This window comes from Micromys minutus, assembly GCF_963924665.1.
Source record: "Micromys minutus genome assembly, chromosome: 25".
In the NCBI taxonomy this organism is placed as follows: Eukaryota; Metazoa; Chordata; class Mammalia; order Rodentia; family Muridae; genus Micromys; species Micromys minutus.
This window is the reverse complement of record NC_137960.1, coordinates 46213455-46237994: the sequence shown is the minus strand read 5'-3', so window position 1 is coordinate 46237994 and position 24540 is coordinate 46213455. Positions and strand designations below refer to the sequence as shown.

The 24540-nt window shown below is 41.1% G+C and overlaps 1 protein-coding gene across 1 annotated transcript; it reads right to left on the bottom strand.

Annotated features, from left to right (window-relative positions):
- Nucleotides 1–1955: 1955 nt before the first annotated feature.
- RWDD1 (RWD domain containing 1) lies at nt 1956–23794 on the bottom strand. Its single transcript, XM_080937845.1, has 7 exons — nt 23563–23794; nt 17211–17276; nt 14549–14679; nt 12957–13100; nt 12199–12331; nt 11682–11744; nt 1956–2245 (listed from the first exon to the last, which is right to left on the bottom strand). The coding sequence occupies exons 1-7, from the start codon at nt 23633–23635 to the stop codon at nt 2124–2126; spliced, it is 732 nt and encodes a 243-aa protein (XP_080793971.1). The 5' UTR covers nt 23636–23794; the 3' UTR covers nt 1956–2123.
- Nucleotides 23795–24540: the final 746 nt, after the last annotated feature.

Here is a 24540-nt window from a genome sequence, read left to right as displayed (position 1 = left end):
CACCTTATCTCTATTATCTCTAGAGAGAAAGTTGTGTGAGATTTCTGGCACCAGGTCCTACAATACTCCTGCCTTGTCTTCCTACCTGACACAAAACACTTCAAGTGATGTCAGATAGCTCACCTCCTACATTCGATGCCTGTGGCATCAACAATGGGTAACATGCAAATGTAACAACCCACAGACCTCTTTCTTCTAGAATCTAAGAGCTCCTCTTCGGCTACTTACACATACAGTTTGTGAAGAGTAATGAACACTTTCAATAAGATGACACTGACCCTTTTAGTCTAAACACAACTGAACAATAATCCCTTCCATGCTGCCTGTAAGCACCTCCTCAACTTGCTCCTAAGGATCCTTGCTGGTAAAAAGGACATGAAAGGATGAGGACTTACTCAAGATGGGAGTATAAAGAAGAGACTGCTTTAAACTCCCCTGAGAATTCTCATTCTTCCCATACCATTCTCTACCCAATGCTCCTGTGCCACAGGATCCAGCAAGATGACACGTTTCCCTTTTTATCATACTAGGATTTTTATATGTCTTGGCACAAATAGAAAATAAAAACCAAAAAAAAAAAAAAAACAAGTTGTCCCACATCCAAATGCTCACACATTTTCTCCAACGCCACCGGTCAGGCGGCTGCACAGGTGGAGTCATGGCTGACTTCCAGAATGTGAATTTCAACTGGGATTTATACTCTCATGACAACTCTTGACGTGTCAATAGAACTAGACAGGATGTCTTTGTACCACTGCTTTCCCCTACAGTCAGGAAAGAACACGGTGGAAACCCACCCACTTCAGTACCAAACACCTAACAACCTTGTAAGTCACATGAAGAGAGGAACTTCTTGGCACCTGGGTCAAAGACCTGACCTTAGCACATTGTTTCTCGATACTTTGTTACCCCAACTAAACAGCTTCTTCCAGGTTCTTACATATCTATTGATCAGCTTCTAAAAGTCTCCTGTAAGAAAAATAAAAGCTCACAAAACACACACTTTTGGCATAGAAACACTAAAAGTTATTGCTGCCACCTGTCATCAAGACCAACTTAAAAAATCTTCAAAAAGTATTAAATTCCATGATGACAACTTTACTTTTTGTTTTTTTTCAAGACAGGTTTGCTCTGTGTAGCCCTGGCTGCCCTGGAACTCACTATGTAGCCCAGGTTGGCTTCAAACTCAGAGATTCTGCTGCCTCTGACTCCCACGTGGTAGGATTAAAGTTGAGCACCACCAACTCCCAGCATAATAGTTTTATTTTAAGTATTTTTATCTTAATCTTAAGTCTCATTCCAAAAACAACTGTGAAGTTAAGACTGATCTGTGGATATGTGACAGACACTTTTAACTGAAGGTAGGTACTTGGAACAGCACAAGTGATTTCCACCAGGGTCAAGTCAACCTTCTAAAACTGTAGTGACTGGGGAGCTTACAGGAAGCCTGGCTCACCTATTTGATACCCCAACCAACCACCTCAATTTACTATGAAGAGGGTACCCCATAAGCATGTATATAGATGTATTTCTCTTCCAATAATGAATAGTCCCACAATAGTCTTTGGATTGGTTAACTGACAGGAAAATGACAAACGCAGGTAATACAAAGCAGCAGGCCAGTGGCTCGGTCAGAAATGTATGTCAGAACATTTCTAGAACTGCTGTAATGAGACTGACCTCAAAACCCTCAAATTCTGATACTGCCACCACTGTTATAAAGTCTATTTTATTTATTCCTCCCGACATAATATTTGAGTTTCTAATTTTGTTAAAACTCAAAATTATTGTACCAGGCACTAAGAGTCCAGGCTGATTACTATTCTATTCACTCATACTGCATAGAAATCCTGACTCATGCTACACATTTACAGCAGCAGCCTACAGCTCTCTCCAACATTAAATGATAAAACATCTACACTGTTGATCAATAAGAGGAAGTAAACATTTTATAATTGAAATTTTATGGGCAGTTTATTAAGTTCAATGATCAAAGCTATCAGAAGAATATTCTCCTGAAAAATATGGTTTTTCTTAGAAAAAAACAAAAGAAAGATCCAAACCCTCTCAGATAGCCACAGATGCTGTGGCAGTCATGCCTCTCTGGAGGCAGGGACAGTCCATCAGTCTGAGGAGTCACTCCCTGGGGCAGCAGGATTGTAGTCAGGATCATCCTCACCATCTTCTAGCTCCAAATCATCCATTTCTTGGAATAACGACTCATCCACCTCGACGTTGTTCCCAGCTGTGAAGAATAAGACCACTTTATAATCTAGAAAAAACTCTACTGGGATATGTGTGTGTGTGTGTGTGTGTGTGTGTGTGTGTGTGTGCGCGCGCGCGTGTTTTCAGGGGTGAGGAGTAGTGATGACTCCCAGGCTACCAGTGCAAATCCTTCTGAAGCTGACCAGCAGAAGAGCAACTCCAATCTCCACAGTCATAGCCTAAAGTCTTGCTATTTTAAAACAGGATAGTAGAATACTTAATAACAATGTAGCAAGCTATAGTCGAAAACAAGGACTTACTGGGTCATGACTGAGATCAGCCCCACAGCTCAGCTCACCTAGTAGCAGCAGATGTATCATAAAAGCTGAGGTGTAACTTCTTAACTGACTGTCAGACTGAACTTGCCTAGTTCCCTTTACATACAACAGATGCCAAAGGCTCTAAATGTCTAAGCCCTGTGAGAAGCACTGACCAGGCTTTGGCTCAGCAAACCCACTCTGCAAAGAGCCTGAAGTAGATATAGCAGGGTACCACAGAACTCCTCCATCTGTGCAAATGTCATCTTCCTTCCTTCTTAAGAGTCTAGTCTATTGACATTCAATTTCATGAGAATATAGAGAGCCTATAAAAATAATACTACAGAGCTAGAGAGATGGCTCAGCTGTTAGAAGATAAACTCACAACCAGAAATACAAAGAATGCACTGAGTACAGTCCAGAGTAACTGAGTCAGGAGCAGTGAAGGCTTCTTGAGCATCTTCAGGGAACACTTGAATCCAACAAACCACAAGGAACAGAATGAGCAAAAGTATATAAAATGTACTTTTAAAAAAGAATGAGATGTTTTAAAGACTGGTGAGTAGGAGATCCGGGCAGCCAGGGAGCAGAGGGATCTCTGCTGAGTGCGCACAGTAAGCGCACCCCCAGGCCTGCCTGATCCAGGGACCAGGAACAGAACATTGGAACTTCTGTTTCCAACCGGCGGCGACTTCAGGACCCAGAACAGGGCCTGGCCCACCTGCCCCCCCCCCCCCCAGCAGCAGCTCCTAAAGGCTTAAAGACTGGGACCAGGAACAAAACTTTGGAACTTTGTTTCCACCCGGTGACAACTTCAAGGCACAGAACAGGGCACGGCCCATCTGCCACTTGGATCAACAGCTCCTAAAGCTTTTAAGACTGGTGAGTAGGAGATCTGGGCAGCCAGGGAGCAGAGAGATCTCTGCGGACTGTGCACAGTAAGAGCACCACCCAGCATTGCTTCATCCAGGGACCAGAAACAGAACTTTGGAACTTCTGTTTCCACCCTGCGGCGACCTCACGCCGCAGAACAGGGCTTGGCCAATCTGACACCTGGACCAGTGGAGATCCAGGGACACAGACCAGATACAAGGGAAAGGCAAGAACATATCACTGACAACAAGATGGCGAGAGGAAAGCGAAAGAGTATGTCCCAAGGAAACCAAGACAACTGGCAATACCAGAACACAGCTCTCCCATAACAGCAAACATTGGAATGCCAAACACTCCAGAAAAAGAAGACGCAGACCTGAAGTAATAACTCAAGATGCTGATAGAGATACTTAAACAAGAACGGGAGGAAAAGCAAAAAGATTCAGATGCTTTCAAAGAGGAAACAGGAAAAACACTCAAAGAACTCAAAGAACTAGAGGAAAACATAACCAAAGAGATGAGGGAATTTAAAACAGAAATTGACACAATAAAGAAAACAATAAAAGAGATAACCCTAGAGGTAGAACACCTAAAAAAGAAATCAGGAGTCACAGAAGCAAGAATTTCCAATAGACTACAAGAGATGGAAGAGAGAATCTTGGGGGCAGAAGACAACATTGTAAACATAGACAAAACAGCCAGAGAAGATGCAAAAAACAAAAAGCTTTTAACCCAAAATGTCCAAAAAATCCAGGACACAATGAGAAGACCTAAATAGAATAGAAGAGGGAGAAGAGTATCAACTAAAAGGCACAGTAAATATCTTCAACAAAATCGTAGAAGAAAACTTCCCTACCCTCAAGAATGAGATGACCACGAGCATAAAAGAAGCCTTCAGGCACCAAATAGGTTGGACCAAAAAAGAAATACCTCCCGACACATAATAGTCAAAACAACAAGTGCCCAAAGCAAAGAAAAAATACTAAAAGCAGTAAGGGAAAAAGGTCAGGTAACATATAAAGGCAGGGCAATCAAAATCACACCTGACTTCTCAACAGAGACTATGAAAGCTAGAAAACCCTGGACAGACATCATGCACACCCTAAGAGAGCACAAGTGCCAGCCCAAGCTGCTATACCTGGCAAAACTATCAATCACCATCGATAAAGAGATGAAGATATTTCAAGACAAATCAAAATTTACACAATATCTGACCACAAACCCAGTACTACAAAGAATTATAGGTGAAAAACCCAACACAATGAGGGAAAATACAGCCTAGTGAAAACAAAAAAACTCCTAAACAAGAAAACTAAAAGAAGAAAAAGACACAGACACAACTCAACCCACAAAAGCAATGATGGCAGGAAACAGAAACAACTATTCCTTGATATCTATTAACATAAATGGACTCAACTCCACAATAAAGAGACATAGGGTATCAGACTGGATACATAAACAAAATCCAGCCTTTTGCTGCATACAGGAAACTCATCTCAGAGACAAAGACAGACACTATCTCACAGTAAAAGAATGGGAAAAAAACTTCCAAGCAAACAGCACCAAGAAGCAAGCTGGAGTGGCTATTCTAATATCGAATAAAGTAAATTTCCAACCAAAAGTTATCAAAAAAGATAAGGAAGGACACTTTTTACTCATTACCGGGGAAATCTGTCAGGAGGAACTCTCAATTCTTAACATATATGCTCCAAATAAAAAAGCACCCACATTCATAAAAGAAACCCTAATAAAGCTCAAACAATACATTTCACCCCACACAATAATAGTGGGAGACTTTAATACCCCACTCTCACCAATGGACAGATCATGGAAACAGAAACTGAACAAGGACACTGCAAAACTAGCAGAGACTTTGAATCAACTAGAATTAATAGATATATACAGAACATATCATCCTAAAGTAAAAGAATACACCTTCTTCTCAGCACCCCATGGCACCTTCTCGAAAATTGACCACATAATTGGACACAGAGCGAGCCTCAATCGATATAAGAAGATTGAAATACTCCCATGCATCCTCTCAGATCACCATGGTCTACGGCTGGTCTTTAACAACAACATAGATAACAAAAAGCCCACATACACATGGAAACTAAACAATGCTCTGTTAAAGGATAGCAGGGTCAAAGAAGAAATAAAGAAAGAAATTAAGGATTTTCTAGAATTCAACGAAAACGAAAACACAACATACCCAAACCTATGGGATGCAATGAAAGCAGTACTGAGAGGAAAACTCATAGCCCTAAGTGCTTCCAAAAAGAAACTGGAGAGAGCTTGCATCAGCAACCTGACAGCACAGCTAAAAGCCCTAGAAAAAAAGGAAGCAGATATACCCAAGAAGAGCAGACGGCAAGAAATAATCAAAATTAGGGCAGAAATAGACCAAGTAGAAACAAAAAGAACCACTGAAAAAAAATCAACATAACCAAGAGTTGGTTCTTTGAGAAAATCAACAAGATTGATAAACCCCTAGCCAGACTAACTAGAGGGCAAAGAGAGAGTGTACAAATTAACAAAATCAGAAAGGAAACTGGAGACATAACAACTGAAACTGAGGAAATTCAAGAAATCATCAGATCCTACTACAAAAACTTATACCCCACAAAATTGGAAAATCTGGAGGAAATGGACGAATTCCTAAACAGATACAAGATCCCAAGGTAAAACGTGGACCAAGTAAACCATCTAAATAACCCTATAACACCTAAAGAAATAGAAGAAGTCATCAAAAGCCTACCAACCAAAAAAAGCCCAGGTCCAGACGGGTTCAGTGCAGAATTTTATCACACATTTATTGCGGATATAACACCAATACTCTTCAAACTATTCCAAAAGATAGAATCAGATGGAAAACTACCCAACTCATTTTTTGAGGCTACAATAACCCTCGTACATAAACCACACAAAGACACTACAAGGAAAGAGAACTTCAGACCAATCTCACTTATGAACATTGACGCAAAAATACTCAACAAAGTCCTCGCAAACCGAATCCAAGAACACATCAAAACGATCATTCATCATGACCAAGTAGGCTTCATCCCTGGGATGCAGGGATGGTTTAATATAAGGATATCCATAAACGTAATCCACCATATAAACAAACTCAAAGAACAAAATCACATGGTCATCTCACTAGATGCTGAGAAAGCATTTGACAAAATTCAACACCCCTTCATGTTAAAAGTCCTGGAAAGAACAGGAATCCAAGGTCCATACCTAAACATCATACAAACAATATACAGCAAACCAACAGCCAACATCAAACTTAATGGTGGGAAACTTGAAGCAATCCCACTAAAATCAGGGACTCGACAAGGCTGCCCACTCTCCCCCTACCTATTCAACATAGTACTGGAAGTCCTGGCTGGAGCAATTAGACAGCAAAAGGAGATCAAGGGGATACAAATCGGAAAGAAAGAGATAAAAACATCACTCTTTGCCGATGACATGATAGTGTACTTGAGTGAGCCCAAAAATTCCACCAGAGAACTCCTACAGCTGATAAACAAGTTCAGCAAAGTGACTGGATACAAAATTAACTCAAACAAATCAGTAGCCTTCCTATACTCAAAGGACAAACACGTGGAGAAAGAAATTAGGGAAAAGGTACCCTTCACTATCATCACAAAAACTATGAAATACTTTGGTGTGACTCTAACTAAGCAAGTGAAGGACCTGTACTACAAGAACTTCAAACCTCTAAAGAAAGAAATTGAGGAGGATCTCAGAAAATGGAAAGATCTCCCATGCTCATGGATTGGAAAGATCAACATCTTAAAAATGGCAATACTACCAAAAGCAATCTACAGAGTCATCGAAATCCCATCAAAATTCCAACACAGTTCTTCATGGAATTGGAAAGATCAATGTGCAATTTCATATGGAATAACAAAAGACCTAGAATAGCTAAATCCATCCTCAACAACAAGAAAACATCTGCGGGAATCACTATCCCTGACCTCAAGCTATACTACAAGGCAATTGTGCTGAAAACTGCATGGTACTGGTACAGAAATAGGCATGTGGATCAATGGAATAGAATAGAAGATCCAGAAATGAGCCCTCACATATATGGTCACCTGATTTTTGACAAAGGAGCCATAAACATTCAATGGAAAAAGGACAGCCTATTCAACAAATGGTGCTGGTCCAACTGGCACTCAACATGCAAAAGAATGAAAATAGACCCTTTCTTATCTCCTTGTACAAAGCTCAAGTTTAAGTGGATCAAAGATCTCCACATTAAACTAGATACACTGAAACTTTTAGATGAGAAAGTAGGGAAAACTTTAGAACATATAGGCACAGGAGAAAATTTTCTGAACAAAACACCAATGGCTCAAGCTCTAAGGTCAAAGATTAACAAATGGGACTTAATGAGATTGCAAAGTTTCTGTAAGGCTAAGGACATTGTCAAGAAAACAAAACGGCAGCCAACAGAATGGGAAAACATTTTTACCAACTCCACATCAGATAGAGGCCTAATAGCTAAGGTATACAAAGAACTCAAAAAGCTAGACACCAGAGAATCAAATAACCCTATTAAAAAATGGGGTACAGAGCTAAACTAAACGTTCTCAGTTGAGGAATATCGAATGGCTGAGAAATATCTGAGAAAGTGCTCGACATCCTTAGCCATGAGGGAAATGCAAATCAAAATAACCCTGAGATTCCACCTCACACCAGTCAGATTGGCCCAGATCCAAAACTCAGACGACAACTGATGCTGGCGAGGTTGCGGAGAAAGAGGAACCCTTCTCCACTGTTGGTGGGGTTGCAAACTAATACAACCACTCTGGAAATCAGTCTGGCGATACCTCAGAAAATTGGACATAATACTACCTGAAGACCCAGCTATTCCACTTCTGGGCATATACCCCAGAGACACCTTAGTACACAACAAAGATATATGCACCACAATGTTCATAGCAGCTCTATTTATAATATCAAGAAGCTGGAAAGAACCCAGATGTCCTTCAAAAGATGAATGGATACAAAAATTGTGGTACATTTACACAATGGAATACTACTCAGCCACCAGAAACAATGACTTGACCAAATTCTTAAGAAAATGGCTGCATTTAGAGAATATCATTCTGATTGAGATAACCAGTCACAAAAGAACGGACATAATATGCATTCACTGATAGTGGGATGCTAACCCCAGAGGCTTGCACTGCCCCAGAAACAACTCACAGACTGTATGAAGTCCAAGAAATAAAGAAAACAAAATAAAACAAAACAAAAAAATCTTTATACAACAAGAAAACTTTGACTCTTTCCATGTTACATTTTGTTTTACATGTACTTTATGCTCATTGTAACTATTAAGTTTTCAGTGCATACTATCAAACCTTTAAAAATATCAAGTACTGACTAAAAAATATATTCATACAGTTTTATGTAAAAATTATTTTAAAATCTGAAAAAAAGTACTGACAAAAATGTATAATTTTATGCAAAAAATGCTTAAAATCTGTACATTTATCTTTGTTTTGTAAAATAAAGTTTTTTTTAAAAAAATGAATATAACTTTTATATATAGCTCAAACTTGAGTTTCCTGAATCTGATTAAATACTCTCTAAAATTAAAAAAAAATAAAAATAAAAAAAAAAATTCACATTTGTCCCTTCACCAAAGCAATTGATCATTGGAGATTTTTAAAATTATACTATATATTTATTTTCTAATCTTTGTAATACCTATACCATACAAATTTGGGTGGAATTAAAGTGGTTGCTCTTAGACCACATGAATCTCAAGAAGAAGGAATACCAAAGTGCAAATGCTTCAGTCCTTCTTGGAAGGGGGAACAAAAATATTCACAGGAGGAAATACTGAGAAAAAGTTTGAAGCAGAAACCAAAGAAAAGGCCATCCAATGACTGCCCCACCCAGCCTATAACAGCCACCAAACCCAGACAATATTGCTGATACCAAGAGGTACATAGTAATATGAGCCTGATATAGCTGTTTCCTGAGGGGTTCTACTAGATCGTGACAAATACAGAGGCAGATGCTCACAGTCAACCATTGAACTGAAAACTGAGAAGCCATTCAAGTAGTTAGAGAAAGAATTGAAAGAGCTGGAGGGTTTTGCAACCCCTTAAGAACAACAATACCATCCAACCAAACATAGCTCCTAGGGAGCTATACAAAGACTACAAATGGATGGGCCCATGGCTCCAGTTGCATATGTAGCACAGGATGGCTCTGTTGGGCATCTATGGGAAGAGAAGCCCTTGATCCTGTCAAGGCTCATTGCCCCACTTTAGTGGAAAGTCAGGGAGGGGAAGTGGGAGGGGCTTAGTGGGTAGGGAAGAACCCTCATAGAAGCAGGGGTAGGTGAAATGTGGTAGAGGGTTTATGGAAGAAAAACTGGTAAATAAAGATAACATTTGAAATGCAAATAAAATATATTCCAAAAAAAAAAAAAAAAAGAATGAGATATTGATACTTCCAATTAGAAGACAAGAGTCTTAAGGGAAAGTATCTGGAAGTAATGCAGGTAAGGCCTGACTGAAATGGAACTATGTAGTTTTTCCCCCATCAAAGAATTCTAACGTTTTATGGTTAAAACTATAAAATAGTCAAGGCTCCAAGAAACAGAGATTCATGGGCTGGAGAGATGGTAGGAGGACTGGCTGCTCTTCCAGAGGACCCAGATTGAATTTCCAGCATCCACATGGTGGCTCACAGATCTATATAAAGTTTCAGGGATGCAATGCCCTCATTTCGCCTCCATGGCCACTAAGCACACATGCAATGAGCAGTCACATGCAGTCTACCACTTGTACACATAAAATAAATAAACCTCTAAAGAGAAAAAGATAAAGACATTGAGAGAATGATTTAAGTGGCTACAGTAAGTCTAGGCAAAACAATAAAACCTTCAAATGAGAGAAGAAAATAGCTGGGAGACATTTCCATGGCAGACTAAACAGGTCTCTGGAAAATCTACTAGAGACGAAGAAAGGAGTCAGGAGTAAGTGAAGCCAAGCATGCTGAAGCATGCTTCTAATCCCAACACTCACAGGCAGAGGTAGGAGACCTCTGTGAGTTCAATGCCAGTCTGGTCATAACAAGTTTCTAGCCCAGCCAGTGCTATACACTGAGAAGAAGGGAGGGAGGACAGGTAAAGCAAATGCACCAGAGAATGAGATGAAGAATGAGGGAGCTGACCTTCCTCAGCAAAGCAGAAGAGAATATCCTAATGAATGTCTGATGCTGGTTTTCGTGTGTCTCAGACAGTCTCACTCTAGAACCCAGACTAGTCTATAACAGTGTAGAACAGAACAGCCTCAAATGTAGGCACAGTCTCCAAGTGCACAGATTACAGGTGCTGAGTCAACATGCCCAGCTTTGGGTTTTGTGTTTAAGATCCAAAAAATAATCTTGACCTATCTGCTAGAGAAGGTAATATTTGAGGGGAAAAAGCACACTGAGGCCTGGTAGTGTAGCTCAATGACACAATTTGACATGCATACACAAGGCCCTGGGTTCCAGTCTCATCACCAGGAAAAAAAGGAAAGGGGCAGTAAGGGCCCCTGCAAGGTTAAAAAGAATGATTTAGCAGTGGCCACATCAGCAGTGCCTATTCTTCTCCAGATAGTCCAGGTCATGTTTGAGAGGCCATCTAGAGAACTCTAAAGGACAGAGTAGACATAAGAGGATAATGAGGTGTACAACCCAAAGAAGGTGCTACTTCAACCAGGAGTGATGAGCATGGGGCCAGTGTAAACACAAGCAGGGTACCAGCTGCAGGAGGCAGGAAGAGGCCCATACTGCTCTCTGATGTGTGGAAAGTGGGAAGGAAGACCAGCATGTAAGCATCTGTGGGTGGGCATGGTAGATGCAAAAAGAACAGGAGGTAGGAGTAAAGGCAAAGAGAGTGAAACCTAAGGACAAGAAAATCCAGCAGCTACATAGGAGGAAGAGGCTGCCCCACAGGGGATGCTGGAAGTTCAACATCTGAGGCTTCTATAAACCCAGAGTGGATCGTGGATTCAGTTCTCTCACATCTATGATACAGACTTTTGAGGAAAATGGTCACTTGGACCATGCTGTCCCAGTTTCCAGCTGAGAGAGGCTTATGTACTATGACAGCCACCTTTGAGAGCTTAAGTCATCTGAAAACTTGCAAACATACACTGCTATATAATTTGTCATTTGGATTGGGTGTATAAATTTTCACACTAAATAAAAATAGTACTCTGCTTTTCATAAATACTACATCTACACAGAAGTATAAAAGTATCTTACCATCCTCCAGGAACTGGATGTCAGATGTGTCAAGATTATGATCTGTTTCAAATAACTGTTTCCCTAAAAGAAATAAATATACTTAATTCAAATGGCATAGCACTGCTTCATCCCCTATAATCAATTAAAAGGGTAAGACCCAAGAAAACAAATCTGAACATCTGTGATTCTGGGAATTTCAATAAATTTATGAATTGTGCAGTAGCATAAAATATAAGACATGTATTCACACCAAGACAGAAAACATGAAAACCCTAAATTCCCCAGGTCTGGGAATTATGGGTTTAACTCCATCACTCTAAAGGTGTTTGGTCCTCAATATTCTTGTCTAAGGATCTGGACTATAAATCCAGACTCACCAAATATAAAACAGAGTTACAGCATGCACAGCAGCTATGAATGGTGGTGAAGAGTGCATGTGTGTTTGCTGTGAAAATCTGTCCCAGTCACCTCTGCTGTCAGGAAATGGGGGGCTGTGGGGTGGGAAACTGACCAGGCCAGGGAGCACCATACACACCACTTAGTTTATTTTTCCCCGCTTGTTCTTCTTCTTTCATTCGTTTCTTTTTAATTTCCAGGAGTTCTGCATCAAACTTGGCCTTCCAACTCAAGAAATTCTCAATCGTAACAGGGGTGCCATGGAACAGTTTCTTAAAAAGAATGAAAGACACAAGTGTCATGTCAGTGAGAAAGCAATTCAACAAAGAAAGACAAATGACTGGACACGCACAGCCGCACAGGGAAGCCCGGACCGATGCTGAGCGGAGGTGCGCTTGGGCTCCCTATCGATTGAATTTCAGCAGCTTACTCTATAAAAGTCAAATTTTAAAAATATTCTTCTTGCAAAACTTAAAAATTGTACAGATGGTGTGCAATGTACATTCTGTGCTCACCACAGCTATTTATTAGGAGGAAGTTCTGGGTTTTAGTGAGTTTTCAATACACATCACTTACACACTGCCCACTGTTAACTGAGCTTGGAGTTGTCCCTGTTTCTATCACTGTGACCGGACGTGAGAGTTCTCAGTTACACATCCTGGTGAGAAGCCTTTACATTTTTTGGTCTCACACAGTGAGCTTTATCAGTCCGTCATTTACTACAACTCACCATATGTCATCAACCAAAATCTCACTCCCAGGAAAATCCACCTTTTAGTCTCACTATCGCCATCTCCAAAAGCAAGTTACTAACACAGTCAGAAAAAAAATCAAAGCTAAATATCAACTAAGCCTATAGAGATGTGAGAAATATAAAAACAAGGTTTTCAAGTATACCTTCTCTGCCTCTTCTGCTTCCTTTTCTTTTTGTTTCTTTTCTTCCTCTCTTCTTGTTTTTATATGATCAACTATTTCATTTAACTTTTCTTGCACAGCTGTCACAAGGGTGAAGATCATCACCATGCCAAGATTCTCCTCAGACTGTGGGAAGCAAACAGAGGTGGAGAGAAACACACTTCTCAGAAAAGTATAAACTGCCCAAAGAAACAAAGTTACTATGACAACTCATCCCATGGTTACACCATATTGCTCCTTCAGTTATCTCATGCAGCTGGGTAAGTGGGTATTTACATTTTAATATAGAGCCAAAAGCAGTAGTAGGAAATCCCAGTATCTGTGAGACAGAGGCAAAAGGATCAGAAACTCTTGGCTACACAGGGGGTTCAAGGCCACCCTGAGCTACAGGTGCTCTTGTCTTTAATGACGAGGGAAAGACCTAGGAAACAAGTAAGTATTGCTGTTCTAAAATCTGACAATACAGACTTCAAACCAAAAGCTAGTGAGGAAGATTAGGAAGGGTCACCTTTTAATATTAAGAGAACTTCCAGAGGACATACATTTAACATCAGATACGCATCCCAGCACAATGGAGTAGATGACCTCAATACCCCAAAGTATAAACAACCGTGGAGAGCATCTTAACAGCCCAAAGTGTGAGAATGAATGACTGCTGACTCTAATCCCTAAATGGGACATGGACATCAGCCCATTCTGTCCCCAAGTGCAGAGAGCTTTAAGGAAGACTATGAGATCCAGAGGATAGGGAAGAGTTGTGTCCTCTGGACATGGCATAGCCATTACATTTGTTATCTCATGATAGCTGTAGATACCTACATAAAACCTGCACTAGACCAAACCTTTCAAAATTCCAGCACTGATGTGACAGGGAACTGTGGAGCTCTGAGCAGCTGATAGCCTCTATGGAAAGAGGTCGTTTTTCTGTGGGGTGTGGCCAACAGTGGGTTGCCAGTGCTCCAGTAAATGGCCCCTAGCCAACTGCATATTGGTAGCACTAACTGGTCTAAGGGAGCTATTTAAAGCAAGGGGTGGAGAAAGAGTTCAGTGGGGTTAAGAGCACAAACTGCTCTTTCAGAAGTCAAAAGTACAATTCCCAGTTCCTATATCAGACAGCCACAACTGATTGTAACCATAGCTCCGGGGGATCTGACACCGCTGAGGAAACCTGCACTCATGAGCATTCCCACCTAGAGACATACATACACATAACTAAAAATAATATAAACCTTTTTTGTTTGTTTTTAAGACAGAGTTTCTCTGTGTACTCTTGTCTGTCCTGGAACCTGCTCTGCAGACCAGAATGGCCTCAAACTCAGAGATCCTCTGCCTTCTGAGATCTGGAATTAAAGGTATGTACTACCCAGCAGAATAAATCTTTAAGACAATGAAAACCATGCATGAAATACTCAAAAAATAAAAATCTTGTCTTTTTTAAAAAGATGCTTTGTGGTTATGTATCATGAATTCTGATTGATCAATGTACTATTTACATACATTTAAAAATGTTTTCTGGCCAACATTTAATAAAGGCCAATAAAATATGCTATTATAAAGGAAAATGATTTCCTTACCTGCAAAGCCAGTAATTTTAAAATGTCTGAGACATCATTATCTTCTAGATTTTCCTGGGAGAATATTTCATAAAGGGGAGCCTCATCGGGGTATTTTTCACTGTATGTAAACTTGAGAGTAGTCTGGACAGCTAAGGCACAAGATAAAATTTTAATATGAACATAATTAAAAGTATAAAAATCAGTGTTTCTATTGAGTAACTAATTTTTAACATCAGTGAAAAGTAGCACAAAAGAATTACTAATATAAGCAAAAATCTCAACAAGATAAGTCAAAGAAATCAAGAATGGCAGAGATTCCTTCTTGGCCATGATGCATACCACCTAGTGTCATTTTACTATACTGTATTTCAGAGAAAGACAGCCAGAGACTATTTGTTATAAAAAATCCTGGCTAAATAAACAAAAACCTACTTCAAAATAGTATTAACAAAATTATTGCCACAGTCTCACACTCAGCCTTTAAAGCAGAAGCTCCTGGCTGCAGAGGACTTAGCCAGAGCCTAGAATTCATATTCTAATATACACAATGCCAGCAGGATATTGCTAATTGAGTGGCTAGGTGACTGTGTTTACACTGGCAGTTTTTAGAGGCTAAATGCTGGGACTATAAGCTCATATTGCCACACCTGCTAAAAACAAAGAATCTTAAAAAAAAAAGAAAGCTTACTGCTTCTACTATAAGCAATACTGGGTACTGGGTACTCATTATAGAAAAGTACTAGTAGCCATGATGCTATCTATGCATGTAATCGAATCATTTCACTACATGTAAACTACCAAATCAGAGCACTAACCATGTTTATAATTATTTACCAACTCAAAGCAAGAATGGAAAGGCAGAAGACATAATCATGGATAAAACACCTGCCACGTAAAAGCTGGGTAAAATACAGCACACATGGAATTCTAGTGACAAGAGAGTAGGCAGAGGAGGCAAAGCAAAGACTAACACGTATGACTGTCCTCTGATCTCTACACACAGTCTCTCTCTCTCACACACACACACACACACACACACACACACACACACACACACACACACACCAGCGGCTCAGCAGTCAAGAGCACTAGCTCATCTTCCAGAGGACCTGGGTTCATTTCCTAGCACCTACATAGTGGTTTACAACCATCCGTAATTCTAAATCTGAACCCTCTTCTAGCCTCTGCAGCAAGCAGGCATGTACACTTACATACAAGCCCAGAAACACTCATGTACATAAAATAACAATAAACTTTAAAAAATAAAAACTGAGAAAGAAATTTCAGATAGAAGAAAAAATAAATTGACATATCATTGACATTCTAATCTCATACCTAAAAGGTACATCATCCCATTTCACATCCCTAAGCATGTCACCATTTTCTGGTTAGGACAAACCTATGTTCATTATAACATTCCAAGTGTCATTTACTTGTGTTGAAATACTCTCCTTACAGTAATATTCCGCAAATGGAAACACAAAGAGTATTTTATAACATTCCTGCACCATGACTGAATAGCTTTCCTGTTGTAATCTAAACTCACAACAGCACGGTTCTCTATTCATCAACACTGAAAATTTACTGAATGAATAAAGTATCTTCATTTTTGACTTGCCCGAAAAACTAGTGAGACTGGTTTTTAAATATTAATTTATAATGCCACATCTAGAAACTGGGTATAAGCCCTCTGCCTACTCTTCTCCTAATCAGTTCATTAAAATAAAGGATAGAGACAAAACCAGCAGAATCTAGGCATTGTTTCAAACAGTTAAAAACAGTTCTCAAATTAAGACTGAACTGTATACACCTGTCTTTACAGAAGTGTTATTAGCTCCCAATAAAGGTACTTTTCAGAATATGAGAATAATCTCTGGAAACTTTTAAGAAAAGTAAATTCTGTGTGAAAGACTAGTGCCTTCTGCACACATACTGATTTCACATAGCCAACGATGCTGAAGAGCGGGGGGGGGGGGGGGGGGGGTTGAGCAGTATTTATTTGGAACTTGAATGGAAAATTTGTAGACCTATAAACGTACAGAAAGAATAACTGTATCTAGCATCCTTTTCATTGAGATTTTAAAATATCTCAATGTGGAACTCACTTTCCATTACTAAGAAAGTTTTCAAGTGATACCTCTAAAACTGACTGATTCCTCCTGACTAAACTTGTGTTGCCACCTGAGAAAACCATACTTGAGACTGTCCGTTATATATAACTTTTTAATTTACTATATTTACTGACTTAGACCAGAAATTGATAACCTTCATATTTTTACTAAATTTCATTTATTTCATTTACTGGTTTTAAAGCTATTTTACTTTGGGAGATGAGATATGCATTCAGACTGTTTATAATAGTAATTAATCAATAAATAATTTATACTTCCAAAGAAAATAGCAGAAATCAAAAAAGTAGTAATTACTTGGCAAATTCTTTGAATAAAAATCCCCACTTTCCCTCTATCTGCTGCACTGTAAACCTATCTGCTTCACTCTTAAGTACCAAACATACTGACTGTGCCCAACTACAGAGCTGGACTAAGAGTCACGCTCACACAAAAAACACAGGCCACAAGCACAAGAGTCATGCACAATGACGGTGTCTCCACACGTGTAGAGCCCTGCAGTGACTGCGGAGGGAGCCTAGAAAAATGATGAGCAACTCCATCTTACTTACTTTCATCATTTTCCCCAGCCTCTGATGTCACGGTAATGGTGAAGCTGGGTGGGTTTTCTGATAACACTGTAAGAAAGTACACACAGCGGTTACTGAGGTGCTTCCTAAGGCAGACACGTCCTGGGATTTATTGCTGCTCAGCACTACAAATTCATCCCTCACCTGTATTTTCATTTCAACCACCACAGGTTAACAGACACTGAAATGATAAACCCACCATTTTAATCAAGAGTAATCTTAATCTGCAAAGATGTACCTTTAGTAAGAAACTCTCTAGCCAATTAGATATTAAGTCATTTATGTTTTAGCCTAAAATCTACCTACATATAAACTTGCCTTCCAAGACTCCTGAAAAGAATGGTAAACAAATACTTTGGGTTTTTTCACCAGTCACTACCCACTAATACTCATATTATGATAGTTTATATTATCTTGTTATTTTCAACAGGTTTAGGTGGAGTCAAATCTAAGCTTTCTAAGAGACTAAGCCACCTTTCACACAATTATAAAGAAATTGGCTATGAATCTAAACATCGAATTATTTAATACCCACTAAACAAGAACTGTAATATTTACATAAATAAGGAAGCTTCAAAGACAATATTAGAGCATGTCTAATACTATCTGTTGATCATCTACTCCCACAGGAGAATATAGGAAATGCTGTGAGAAACCCCAAACCAGGGCCCTGTTGGTTCTGCAAAGTCAGCAAATACTGGCTTAATGGATTAAACTAATGAATGAAGATTTTAAAGATTAATATTAAAAACCAAGTGAGGGTTCCCAATGAAGGAGTCAGAGAAAGAATTGAAGAAGCTTAAACGGTTTACAATACCAACCAACCAGAGATCCCAGGAACTAAACCACTATCCAACGGATCCATAGCTAGCAGAGGATACAGCCTTGTTGGCCATCAATAGAAGGAGAAGCCCTCTGTCCTGTCAAGGCTGGATGCCCCAGTGAAGGGGAATGTCAGGGCAGGGAGGCAGGAGGGAGTGGGTGGGTAGAAGGGCACCCCCATAGAAGAAGGGAGAGAGGAAAGGGGATGGGGGGTTATGAAGGGGAAACCAGGAAAGAGGATAACATTTGAAATGTAAAAAAAATATATCTTCAATAACTAAGAGGGGTGGGTGGAGAAAAAACAAGTGAGAAATAAACCAGGAAGCTCCTAGCTGCAGGAGTGACTACAGTGCCTAACCTTTATGCCAGGCCTGGGAAGTACTGGCCTCTCAAGGTTGGCAACAGCTGTGTGAACGCAGGGAGACTACATGGCTTTCAAGTGCCCAGGCCTTCCTCAAACCACCTCAGACATGTGTTATCAGTAATGTTTTTAAAACAGAGGCCTTCTTCCTGACTCAGGGTTAAAACGTCACGATGAACATCTACAATGACTTAAGGCCAGTCTGCCCAACCGATGGAGCACTCTCCCTGAACTCAAACTGTATATCGCAGTCCCAGAAAAATATACCCCATGCTGAAAAAGGCACTAAAAGCTTGTTATATGCTCCCAGATAGGTTATTCTTACCAACTTTAGGTTCTTATTACAATACATTAGATAGATTTCATCCTCTTCCTAAGCATTAACATATCATGAAATGTAAATGCCATGACCACAGAAACCAAAGCTTTAACCCAACAACATATCAACTAACGAGGACTCCAGGAGACTATTAGTCCAGCAAACACAGCTTTACTGAGTATCACACTGTACTTGAGCTGTGCTATGCAGGTAAGTAAAAATCCGTTAGATCCAATACCAAGACCATAGTTTTATACTCTTAACTACAGTCAGCCAAATTTATGAGGTAACATGACTAATTACCTTATATACCACTAAAAGATACCAAGATACAAGGTTTTCATTTCACTCATATTCACATATACAATGTACATCTCAGAAACAGATCATCATCACCTCCATGCCACAGATTACACACTGAACCATGGAGGTTTCACATAAGCTACCCACAGTTCTTCAGCTCTAAGTGGCAGGGCTGTATAAACCATACAGGACTTCATTTAAAAAGAAAAAAGTATTTCCTGCTGACAAATTTCAGGGATGTTATTTGAATGAGGCTAAATGCCATGAACAGCACATTAGCAAGTAGGCAGGAAGAAAGGAGATGTGTTAGGATACCCTGGTGGCAGAGCACAATGGTTGGGAAGTTAAAGAACATTTAGAGAAGAACTGAATTAAAGTTTTCTGTTGGATGGGCATATATGAGCAAGTAGACTAGTGAAGCTAAGTCAGTGTGATCCTAGACAGTAACATTTTCAGCAGCTGGAACTGCATCTGGGCACAAGGCGGTAAATGTAACAACAGTGCACAGAATGGGAGGCAGAGGAAACTAGACAACCTCTACAATCAATCAGGCAAGGATAATGAGGTTCTGAACTAGGATGGGAGACATGGGAATAACAGGAAATTAAGATGGTAATGTCAGGTTGAGTTTGCAGTTGTAAATATGGTGCTACTAAACCAAACAGGAGTAGAGAAGGAATCAGGCATGGAATATTTTAAACAAAGGGAAACCTGCAGAGGTGGGGAGTTGGCAAACAGAAATGAGGACACAGGAGAACCAAACAAGGTCTGAATCCATTTGGAAATTCTGGTAATAGCTAAAACTACCACACTAAGGGAAGCATTAGAATTAGATTAATGAGATCATTAGAAAGAAAAAACTACCAATCAGTGGGAAACCACAAAAGAACTGTAGAGCATTGGAACCAAAACCAAAACAAAGAACAAACAAACCAAAAAAAAAAAACCCAAAAACACAGAACTTCAAAGTTAGAAACAGGAATCACCCTGGCATTTCTAAGGTGTGCTAATGTCCACTTGCAGCAGAAAATCAGTTAGGATTTAATAAAGACAAAGAACAATGAGGTCCAATCAACAGAAGGATCAACAACTAAAAGTGTTTCTAACAAGGAGCACCTTGTGCTCACTGAACTGTTATAAAGTGTTCACATTACATTACTTCCCCTCAAACATTTGAAGAAATCCAGGCTTGCAAAGGACACCAGGCCAACCTGCCACTATGAAGGGGGGAAATAAAGGGAAATGGTACAGCTAAGAAAATGCTAGAAAACTCTGCACATGGGATAGGTTCTTACAAACAAAATGAAAACAGATACACCTTCTAACAGTTACCAGAAAATCTCCTTTAGAAAAACTGCTAGCCTCCCCTCCCCCTTCAATCCTTTATCGATCCTACAAGCTGCTGCTGCTCCCAGAACAAGATGATGAGACCAAGATAATGAAGATAATGAAGAACTAAGTCAGAAGGCCCTTCCTGAATGGACGCGGCCAGAAGATTTTCATATACAACAAACATAAACCTTTACTTTTAAAACTTAATGTTATCTGGGTAGTGGGGCATGCCTTTAATCACAGCACTTTGGGCCTCTAGGAATTTGAGGCCAGCCTGGTCTACACAGTGAGTTCCAACTTAGCCAGGGCTATACAATGAAACCCTATCTCAAAAAACCAGAGTTTGGGGGGGGGGAGGGGTAATTGTATTTGCAAAAATTACTAACCCCTAAATTTTGTTTTGTTCTTTAAGATGAGGTTTCACCAGATAATCTATATTGGTGTGGAATTTTCCATTCTCCTGACGCAGGCTTCCAAGGGGTTGGAGGATAAGCATGTACATGGTGGATTCCCAGTCCTGATGATGGTCTCACCACTGCTTCTTTTAGTGCCCTGGTATGGACTAGGATAAACCACAGGTGCCAGACTTCCACCACTGTGAAAAGATCACAATACTTCTAAAGTTTAGTTAGTGTGTGTGTTCCCTGGTGTAAAGAACCTGCCAAGACCAGAATAGGATGTTGGGTCCTCAGGAGCTAGAGTTACAGGCAGGTATGGGGTACCTGATGCAGAGCCCTAGATGAAGCAACATGTTCTAAACCTAAACCCCTAAGCATCCCTCTCTCCAGTCTAGGATCAAAGTACTTCTGAGAAAAGTAGTAGGTTTCTAGTCATGGTGGAAGGAATTAATAAGAAATCAGGTGATACAGAGAATGAAACAAATGTAATTAAGGATTTTGCTAAAAGCAGAGAACAAAGGTGATGTTTAAAAGCTATGCCAATGGGTCATACACATGAAGCTCTTATTATGAGTCCCTTTGCTTGTTAAGGAGTTTAACCTTTAAGAAAGTGTTTCTCAAGAAAATGTGCTTTCACAATATGATCTCAACTCTTCCTCTACATCACCGTAATTGAGTGTCAATGACAACTACTCGGTACCGACAAAGCACATACAGGATGTCCTCTTGGTAAAGCAGACAGAATTAAGGGAACTTGGTTTTGATTTACTAAAGGTCAACCACGGACTTCCACAAAACTCCCCTGTACCAGATATTCTAATAGAGAAATAGAAATAACTAAATGCTATAGCAGACCCTTGTCAGGGATACACAACTGGTAGAACGATGTGAGAGCCACTTCCACAGGTTGTTAGCAAGGTCAAAGTGCAGCCATGCTATCAAATAGGCGAGAAGAAACTCCAGTATGATTGTAATTCACAACCAACGCAACACTGGACCACGGGGTCACCCAAATAGAGCAGCAACTAATCCTAAAGTTCAGCTAGGTCTGTGGGCCACAGGTGGACCTTTTTGATATCATACAAGGTCAGTGGACCTAACAAATGCTTCTCTCCTACTTCATGGGGTATTCCTAAAGAGAGGATGTGGTGGAGTAGGGTAGGGTGGGTTGGGAGATCCAATCCCTTCATAAGACTGAGCATTTGCCAAATCTAGTATTAAATGGGATACAAACTAAAGTGAGAAACTGAAAACTAGTGTTCTTGGCAAACTGACACAAGGTAACTTTTTAAAGCCTGAACACAAATATGAAAAAATAAATACAACTGGCCACAAAACTGCAAACCTTAGAAAACCCTCAGAATTTCAGAGCTCAAACCCAGAAATATTTTATTTAAAAGTCCTACCTTTTCCCTAAAAGGTTTCATTTAAGAAAAATGACAAATCAAGAGCAGTGCAAAATCCCTAAGAACAAGTAATCAAGATGTTTTGTCCACTGCAAAAATGTGTACGGATGCAGAAAGGAATTTTACAAGCAGACTCAATAGGTTGCTATGGAATGGCTGAGTGCATCAAAAAAAGGCCTAAGTAGTCACTTGTTACCCGGTCTCAGGCTCCTCATGCACTTGTACATCTGACAAAATGTCCATATTCCACCACTACTGGGACCTGGTAAAATTCGACACAGTAATACTTGCACTGTATTTAGTGAAGGATACCCTAACATGAATGACAAGTTAAAAATATTGTACACCTCGTGCATTTTTGCCTACAAAGGGTTCACGCCTATTATATTTCTAATGTACTAGAAAAGTCTAAACATCGTGATTCAGACTATGTCGGACAACTGACACCAACGCTCTATTTTAGTTTGACACTGACTTATAGACAAGGATAGAGAGGGGGCCAGAGTCCACACACACTCACCCAGGTAATCTCAAACCCCTCTTCACTCATCCCCTTAACATCCGCAGCACAGCAGCTGTATTGCTGGTGCGAGAGAACATGAACACGACTGGGGCTACACAGGGGTAGCTGAGAGGCATCTGCCTATTGGCAAAGCAGAATAAAATTTGCTACCATTACAAGCAGTTGGTCAAAAAGTGGGGCCAAGAAATAAAAGCTAAGCAATGAGAGGGATGCTTTGGAGTTTAGGAGGTAACGCAATATGCCCTAGGTTCTTAATGCAGACAGTCAGTGATACTTGACAATACTTAGAGAAAGGGCTGTGGAATATAATTCCTGCCAATCCCCGGCCTAGGCATTCATACTGACTTTACCTTGAATCCTTCCCTAATTTGAGAAAAACCATAGATAGGTTGTCCACAGAAACACTTACACGGAAGGGATTCTACTAATGAATTTCCTCACGGATGTTTTCCCTTAGACCGCTCTGATATGAGACTGAAGCCCCGACTCAAGTAATCAGGGTGTAAGAACTGGGGACCTCTGGCCAGAGGAGGCAGAACACACGCGACTTGCCTTCCCTGGGCCTCCAGAACCTAGACGACGTCTAAGATACCTAAGATCCACGATCACTCTTACACTTAGAGAAAACGAGGTGGTGGGGGACATTTATCCGCTGAGAGACTCATCGCACTACCAGAGTTTCCCTCCGCGTGCTTCAGTGAATCTCGGAACCAAGGCGTAATCAATACCAGGGACTCCGCGAGCCACCCGGACCTTCGCTCTTCAAGACAGCGGGGAAGGGAGCAGGACGGTGCGGTAGTGACTGGAGAGCGAGAGGAAGGGCCGCAGGGCCCCAGCCTCCGCCTCGGCGCGGGCGGCCACCAAAGTCACCTGTGAATGAGTCGGGGTAGATGGACTCCAGAGCCTCCAACTCGTTGCGTTGTTCCTCGCCGTAATCTGTCATCGTGGCCCGCGCTGCTGCCCAGGCATCGGCGCGACACCCTGGCGGCAGGCTGCAGCAGACACCGCGGCCGCCGGCTGCCAGGCGGGCGCACGCGCAGAGTCCGGGTGGAAAGGCCTGGATACGCCTGGCTCGGCTCGCGGAGAAACAGCGCTGGCTCGGCCGTCAGCCCGATCCCCACGTCAGGATTCAGCTCGTCGTGCCTGGAATGCCGGCCGCCGATTCGCTGCCTGCCCGCCGCCGCTCGGGATTGGCTGGAGGGTGACGGCAGCCCGCCCAGCGTTCGATGAAGGCAGCTAAGGCCTGCTGCTGGGTTTCTGACGGAGCGGCGTCCTAATTCTGAGCTCGATTTGTCTGGTCTGGGTCTCGCGCGAGGCGTGGTGGCGTCGCCGGGGGGGGGGGGGGGGGGGGGGGGCAGGACGGCGGATGTCCTCCACCTTCCGCTTTTCCTAGCCCCAGACCGCGCCCTGAGCACCCTGTGGGCGGCTGCCTGCTGAGTTCTCCAGACACTGAGTGGCTGGATCTGTGCAGATTCCAGTAAGCCGAGCTGGGAGGACTTGGCGTGCGCGGGATCCCAGCTGCTAGGGAAGCTGTGGAGCCCCGGAGGGAGGCTGGAGGTAGAGCCAGAGATTTAGATGTTGAACCTCACTTTAAGGTTGTGAAATAAATGAGGCGGAAAATTGGCCTAAAGACGTCTCCAGTTGTGTTTCAGCGGACAGATGAAGGGGCCGATTTTACTAACGATTTGACATTGCAAAAACTACAGTAAGATACGGGGGAGGGGGGAAACGCAATCTTTGATTTAGTTCTACTTCTGCTAACAGATTTGTCAGCTTCAAGTTCATCACTGCAACCAAAATTTCAAGTGCTGAAACTACAAAACTAAGAAAACAGCTAAATATGCTTTT